The sequence below is a fragment of the Perca fluviatilis genome, chromosome 3, assembly GCF_010015445.1.
Source record: "Perca fluviatilis chromosome 3, GENO_Pfluv_1.0, whole genome shotgun sequence".
Classification (NCBI taxonomy): Eukaryota; Metazoa; Chordata; class Actinopteri; order Perciformes; family Percidae; genus Perca; species Perca fluviatilis.
Window position 1 is genome coordinate 1,419,476 of NC_053114.1, and position 8,025 is coordinate 1,427,500.

At 41.0% G+C, this 8,025-nt stretch overlaps 1 protein-coding gene across 1 annotated transcript in view; it reads right to left on the reverse strand.

The window, feature by feature from the left end:
* LOC120555898 (multiple C2 and transmembrane domain-containing protein 2-like) overlaps window positions 1-8,025 on the reverse strand; it is a 46,435-nt gene that overhangs the window by 8,802 nt on the left and 29,608 nt on the right. The window contains exons 7-15 of the mRNA XM_039795079.1: window positions 7,806-7,976; window positions 6,454-6,584; window positions 5,705-5,891; window positions 4,097-4,190; window positions 3,892-3,994; window positions 3,641-3,743; window positions 3,348-3,449; window positions 3,171-3,245; window positions 1,917-2,036 (exon numbers count right to left, since the gene is read on the reverse strand). Coding sequence (XP_039651013.1) covers window positions 1,917-2,036; window positions 3,171-3,245; window positions 3,348-3,449; window positions 3,641-3,743; window positions 3,892-3,994; window positions 4,097-4,190; window positions 5,705-5,891; window positions 6,454-6,584; window positions 7,806-7,976 — 1,086 coding nt within the window. The remainder of the gene's footprint in view (window positions 1-1,916; window positions 2,037-3,170; window positions 3,246-3,347; window positions 3,450-3,640; window positions 3,744-3,891; window positions 3,995-4,096; window positions 4,191-5,704; window positions 5,892-6,453; window positions 6,585-7,805; window positions 7,977-8,025) is intronic.

The window sequence follows — 8,025 nt, forward strand, 5'->3', positions numbered from 1 at the left end:
CGGAGAACACGTAGTGGTCTGTGGCGCACGGTTCTTATTACTCTGTGTGTGGTGTGTTTTACTGACCATCCAACATGTACGTAGCTGCTGGTTAAAGAGTCCATACTGAAAATACAGAGAAATACCTAAGTGTTTTGGGTTTTTTTTTGTGCAAAACATGCTCCCATACAGACAGTGTGTCAGGTGTGAGCGCACTGAAAACAAATAGAAGCTAGTACAGACGCAGCCTCATCTCCCAGATCAGCAACATTAACCATTAGTTCTTTATTTGAATGTGCTAATGGCTGTTTAATACCTTAACATTGAAGGATTGTAAATAATTTATATTATTCTTTTTTTTTGTCCTCATTAACTCGCCGCCCAATTTTCGACCTACCCCTCTAAGCCTTTTGCCCTTTTGCCCATGGGTGACCCCTTTTGTTTGTGTTTTGGTGGGATTGGAAAATTTCTGTTTTGAAATAGGCTGCATCTTTTTTACAATACAGATGTTAAACTTCAAAATAAAAATGGCAAGTTATAGAAAAGGTAAACATAAAGGCCCACCTACTTTTATAAATCACAGTAATGAGGGGGCTACAGTTTGTGATGTATTATAGTTCACATACGCTGCTGCTGGGATTGAGGCTTCCCACTGGGATAAGCCGTACATTGACTAGAACGCTCTGCACAAAGTTGTCTGACAATCTGCAGATGTTGCAGGTAGTTTGTCTCTCCATCCTGTCATGAAGGGTGACGCTTTGATGCATTACACTCATGTGGAAGTATTAAGCAGGCATTTATTCCTTCTCACTGAGGCTTGAAATGGCAGGCAGCGTTAGTGTGAAAACATGAGTACAGATGGTACTGTCTTTCAAAAGCTGAGATGCAGTGGGAGGATATGTGTGTACATTGTGCGCTTGTTCATGCTTGTGTGATTTGTGTTTGAGTGTGTGTGTCAGATCTGTCAGGAGAAGCAACAACATTATTCCTATTAATTAACTCTATATATGTGGGGGTACCTGTGCATTAACTATGGTTTAAATATTTGCATTGCAAGCACTTTCTGATTAAAGTCCACTAACCCCCTGACCCCATGCTGGATGTTTCTAGAGGTCCAAGTGATCCTAAATTACATATCTAAAAGCACCACTCAAAGCTAAAGAGAGCCTTCTGTTCAGATAACAGCCCTGTGATGCAGCTCCCATTTTTCACAGCAAATTGGACAAACTGTACTATTGGCTGGCGTAAAGTCTCTCTTGACAAGTCTCATAAGAAAGTCTTTAGAAGCTCAACAAAACTTTAGTGCCATCTACAGGATGCAAACCGCAAAAACAAATAGAACTTTCCATGACCTTGATTGCCTGAATAGTTAATGTACAACTTCGTGCTGCATGCCATTTCCAATCGAGCTAGATCTGGGAGAGAATGATGTCAAAAAGATCAGCACCCACTCCACTTTGCAGTTTAAAGACAGGGGCTGAGAGGCTCCTCCTGTGTTACTGTCTTCGCACTTGCTTAACACTTGTATTCAACAATGGGAGGATGGAGAATAAGCCTTATCTTTGAAGAGTCTTTTAATTGGACTTCTGTCTGCATAATGGGGTCTAAATCAAACCGAGTACAGATTGGACAGAGGGTTAATGAGTTGTCAGGGAAGTGGAACAAAAATAGACTCCATCTCGACTCCACCGGGACTCCACTCTCTCCAGCTGAGGCTTAACTCTGCATCCACGAGACACACAACACTGAAAGCGTCCACTCCAACACAGAGGCAGGGCCAAGCCTGCGTTTCTGCTGAGTCCAACACCACATTGATTAAGGATCTTGCTGGGAGAGTTCAAGTAGGGGATAGCCAGACTGCAGTAGTCTTCCGCAGCTCGGAGGGAAAACAGAGAGAAATGCAGATAGTGTGTTGATAAGCAGTTAAAGCACTTCACCAGGAAGGCTAGCAGGCTTCTCTGAATGCTCTCCCACTGGAAACAGCTTTTGATGTACTGCAGAGTCGACATGATAGCCCTGTACAGTGTCTGAACACGGAGCACGTTCCTGGCCAGGACCTGAAAGATACAGATTGCAAACATGGAAAACATAAATATTACAGTAGGTGTGTTAAAAAATGCTCATAATAATGTTTTCATTGTGTATAGGTTTAATCTTGTGAGATGTTTATTCATACTAAACAAGGAAATATCCAGTCAGCCAATAGTGAGTAGCTGGCATGCATGAGCCATTGTGGTCAAGGGGCAAAAATGTCAGTAATATGACCTGATTTTGTCAACCAAGACTTTCAACATTAAACCCAGAAGGAACCCCTGCACATTACCGTCAAAGTCCGCTGTGTGTTAGTGAGCAATGTATTGTCTGACAACAATGAGTCTTTGTGGGAAGTACAGACAGTCAGGCACCCTGTCTCACACCCTGTCTTGCACACTGTATATCAAACTAATGTAGCAGAGCAGTGGACAAAAACTCAGTCACAGTTGGGGTCAATTAAAGCTCAATTCAACTAATTCAGGCAAAACAAAGTCTCTGCTTTTGCAGTTGGTTGGTTGCAGAGAAAAGAAATGTAAAATTGTTCAACATGTCCAGTTCATCAACAATATATTTAAGTTCAGTTCAAGGAGAGCTAATTGATAATAAACTTGGTAATCATGTACAGCTTGTCCTTTGTTTTTTTAATAATTTAAACTATCCAAGCATCACATGAATATTTTCAAAAGTGCAGTGACCTCTGACCCTCGCCCTCTTTACTGCTGGTTGCTCGTAACGTTTAATGCCATAAAGTTTAGGGCTGCACCCAATAATTTTCATTATCAATTAGCCTGCCCATACTTTTCTTGAATAAATAATTCTTCGTTTGGTCAATAAAATATCACAACAATTTTGAAAAATAACAACTTTTCACAATTTCCTCAAATCCCTGGCTTTGTCCTGCCAACAGTCTAAAACCCAAAGCTATTCAGTTTATGATCATAAGAGAAAGTAAAGCAGCAAATGTGCAGATTCATTTTTTGTTCATCAACTAATTCATTTATCGACAAATGGATTCAGCACAAAGGATATTCTACCCTTCATATGTAAGCGTATGGTGCTCTGGATGAATAAAAAGCACTTCAAATCTAAATGTACCGTGTTACAAAATATATATTTTTTGAATCAATGCAAAATGAAATCAACCAGACGTGTCAAACCTTTTTAGAAAACTTGGGAGTATCCTCTATGAATCTTCTTTCTCTTGGTTGGAAGGTTTTTATACCCGCTCTGACCTGATAAAAAAGCATGAAGCAATGAGAAGCAGACAGAATCAGGCCCATCTTTCATAGCCATCACGCACTCATGTCCTCATTGCAGGCTGAACTTTTACTTACAGGGTTAAAAATAACCTGCAGCTCCAGAGTGATGCTCCCCTTCGACAGCCCACCTAAGTCCTCTTTCTTCAGAGGGTAGGCGATCTGCTGTCCCCTGCGGATCTGTGGGACAGAAAGGGCATCAGGTGCTGAACTCATCCATGAACCTGACCATCAGTCATGCTGAATTACATCTTAGCAAGTCTTCAACGCGCTGCAGTGTTATCACCCTCTTCACTTTTATTTAGCCACAGAGTGTAATAGATTAGTCTACAGCCTGCATGACAGACTCTTAGTGAGGGAGTGTGTAGTACCGAGAGCAGGGGAATGGCAACCTTTCCCAGGAAGTCTGGCGCCTTGTCTCCGTCCTCATCAAAGATAGTCACCACCAGAACCTCATGAATGTCTTTGACAGGGCTGCGGAGACAAACAAGGAGGGCACATACTCCTCACAAACCAGCACACACACAATAGCATTATGTATGTTTGATGTTAAACATCCACCATGCATACATCACGTAGTATTAATGAGAAAATGTGGTGGGATAAAAGAGACTCAACTGACAATGTGAAGACTTGTTTCCACTCTGGGTGGAGGCTCTTGTAGACCGTGTGGGTCTGCAGTCGGTCGTTCCCCAGCTCCAACACACAGAAGGGATCACTCTTGCCTGTAGAACACAACAAAAAACACTTTCACACTGGGCTCCCTCTGTCCCTTTCAGTGTAACAAAAGAACAAAGAAAGGACTTAAATCCAAGTGTGTGAAGTACCGTTTAAATCAGCAGACAGCAAATCTGCGGCCTTAATCACTTTGATTTGAAGGAAACCAACATCGCTGAGGTTTTTCAGGGACCTTTTCAAACTCTGTGGGGGACAGACAGGAGGCATGAGGGTTTGGATACATTTAAAGCTTATCGGTTGTTTCAGTGGTCTGTATGGTGTCTTGTTGACTGCTATCTGTATAGTTTAGCCTGTACCAATGTCTTGCTGCTTCCTGCTGCTCTGGTCTAAAATCATCTGGCCAAAAGACTACAGTTGAAAATTAGTCGGCTGGCTAACACTGGCACATTTACAGAAATGTTGATTAATGTGTGTTGTCCTTTATAAATAAAATAAATACAATTTAATAAGAAAACACTCAGACAGCCACCAAAAAGCAGTGTTTTGGCAAGCTACAGTATGTTGTTGAAAATTGACCTCCTGCACACTATGCTCTTTCTTGCCATTAACTTAATCAGAAAACAGCATTTAGACCAGGTACGTCATGAAGGCATGGAGGGATTTGGGTGATTTTTTTCATTCTGCAGTAGAAAGGTTTCTCTTCAGTGGCTGACTTGGAAATCTCATATGTAAGTACTTGCCACAAGAACTTCATTAGACCAAGAAGACATATACTCAAAATTGTAATTGTATAGCCATGATGGATTGCCCATCTTAAGCAAGTTTCAAGTCGCTGCAAGTTCATTTTCATACTTTTCTTCATGAACTGAAACCAGTGGCTGCAAGACCGGTATGATATAACAAGATATATCATCTAAATACTTATATTATGTTTTGGAAAATGGTTAAGGGTAAACTATGCATGATTTTTAGTTAATAGACTAAAACACGAAAAACCGACATTGCACTTTTAAGTGCAGCTTTTGATTGACAATATTTAGGGCAGATTGTAATGGGCTGGTTTCTTCAGAAGTCCTAAATATTTATTCCCTCCTCCTCTCGGTACATTCCTGTGGTTTACCAGAGTTCACATGGAACCCTTTTTTTAGGTGTATACTTTCTCAAGGCAGCCCAGCTGTATCTTCAGGAAATACAGACCTTCTCGCTACATGACCACATCTGAAACTGGATGTCAAAAACATCATCTCAACACTGATAAAGCTGATATCATTGTCACCGACTCCCAGCACATTACCTGGCAGATACTGCCATCTCTTGGCCTTTCAAAACAGAAAGTACAGCAGGAATCCCAGATAGCGTTCGGCCTTAAATTATCTCTAACTGACTCCATTTTAACCCCTAATTGCCACTTAAATATAGGCATGGTTTATCAACTTCAGACTATAACTAAGTTTGAATTCAATGTTCACTTCATAATCACTGACGCTACTATACATGCCTTTCTCTTTACTCTTAGCCTTTCAACTGCCTTAACTAATCTCTTAGACTGACGCAGATTCTCGAGAGCTCAGTTTATCTCTCTGTCGGTGGGTGCTTTTCAAAATAAAATACATATTTCAAAAATAAAAGTAAAAGATATGACAATCCACTAAAGTGTCAGATATACTGACACTTCAATTGGAACATGTATGTGGTGAAGTGATGCAACCAATATAGTATATATAGAATAAATACAATACAGCAGTTCAGGTACTGACATAGCTGTCCAGCTGGTTCTGTTGTTCGTGAGGCTCATCGAGCGGTGCGGCACACAGGTCCGAGATGGAGACGCCGCTGCATGTGTTCAGTGTAAGTAGGAAGACCAAGCGTCCTCTCCCCTGGTCCAGGGCGTGTGTGTACAGCTGTCTCTGATTGAAAGGGACCTTGGACAGGTCAACTTCACACCTGTACAAACAAACACACAGGCCTTCACATACTGCAGGACACACATGCAGTACATGCAGTACAGTTGCAGTCATGCAAAATGTTCATACATCATGCACAGACATGCATGCTCACAAACATGCATAATAGCATGCACATATGCAGGCATAAAATCAAGTATTCACACCCACATCCACAAGATAAACACACATGTACAACGTGTACCTAATCCTTACAGCAGCAGCCTACATTTTTCACATTGCCCATTGCTGTGTGGTAAGAATCAGTAGGCATTTGCTTTGGAGCAACATTATGAAGGCTATACACTTAAAAAACTGACAGTTCACTTAGACACCACCATGAACCGTTTCTTCACCTGACAGGACAAACGCAGCGCTCACTGGGCTGACAGTGGTCTTTGTTTCCACATTTTCAAATGGAAAACCAAGGCAGCTGCTTTGGAAAGGTCTCTTCTTAAAAATCCAATGCAGTCGTTTTTTCGCTCAAAAGGGTACAGATGTTTTGCGGCAAGGCAAAACACATCACTAGTTTTAGCACACGCACACACAGAATGTAGACTCACGTTCCCAAACACTCCTCGTTCCTGCGTCCTTCCTTGGACCAGAGCTCCACCTCCAGGATGCCAGACCTGTCCACGAACAGGTTAAAAGTGAACCTCTCTCTCCACTGAGGGTTGGACACTCTGCAGCGGTCCTGATTTAGAAATGAGGTCAGAACACAAAACATAGTTTTCTTTTCAAAAATTTAGATGCAAGACGTTGAACGCTAAGAGCAGCCATTCAAATTCAGATACCAGTCAGAAAACGTTGCTACCCCATCTTCATAATTCATGTTTTTTTTTAACATGCTGTTAAAAGTTAATTTTATTATTATAAAAACATCACTTTTATAACGAGTTTGCAGATATTTGGCTGTAAAAGTTGTTCTAGAACCGGTTATTTAGAGAATTAACCAGTTGCAGTATGTCCAGATCTTGGATTTGAGAGTTTGATTTTCCAACAGATTAGTGTGTGAATGTTTTGTTCTTAAGCGGCATCAGAAATTCCCATCGCACATGAAGACATAAAAAGCAATTACTGTCATTTTGAACCAGCATATAAAAGAAAGAAAAGGAGTGATGCTGTTCATTAGCATGCAGCTCTGATCTGTAACGGATAGTGTTGCAGAATAGCAAGATAATCGTCAATGACAGCGCAAGAAAGTGAGCATCACAGCTGGATGTTATTCAGCTGCCAGGATGAGCAGTGATAAAGCTGTCCATGTCACACATCAAAAATCTATTTTTTTCTTATTCCATTGCTCTCTATCATACAGTAATATCTATGTGAACCCATCAGAGACTATAAAGGCATTAAGGCCTTAACATTTGCACTTTTGAACAGATTATTGTACTGTTGTATTAATTATAAATAGGTCACTCTGGACACAGTATCAGTATGGCAGATGTACATGTAAAATGAAATACATAGTATACACTCAGAGATCTGCTGCATAAAATCCATTATAAAGGTATGATGCCAATCTCAAGGTAGGCATATTCTAATAAGTACAATAATCAAAAATGTCTAGTTTTAACGGAACATTTCCCATATTTTATTTTAAACATTACAATCATTTGACATGTAGTAACCAAATACATTACCAGATTAGCATAATTCTACACTTGTGAAAGGAGAGGGGAAAGATTAGGCAAGAAAAACACGAGTTTAGGTTAGGAAAGTTTAAATAAAAAAGAAAAGTGTTTGGAGGAGAATAAGGGAAAAGAGGCAGAGGAAGAGGAGAGTGAGGAGAAGAAATAAGTAGAAAAAGGAGTAGAGGGGGAAAGAGGAATAGACAGGGTTTAAGAAGAACAAGGCCAATTGAAGGGGAGGAGGAGGGGAGGAGATGAAAAGCATTAGTCCTCCAGCCAAGTACCTTGCTTTTGTAGCTCTGCTCTCCCAGTCTGAAGCGAACAAAGAGCTGACCTCCATGGGAGTCCAGTGGCAGCTCCTGACCCCCGACCAGAGTCACTGACACAACAGAAGTCCACAGCTGATTCTTCCTCAGTGTCTCCGACAGACGGCAGCTCTGAGAAGAGCCTCCCGACTAGGATTTGAAACAAAGGAGAGAAGAAGAAAGGGGGGGGGAAAGAGAG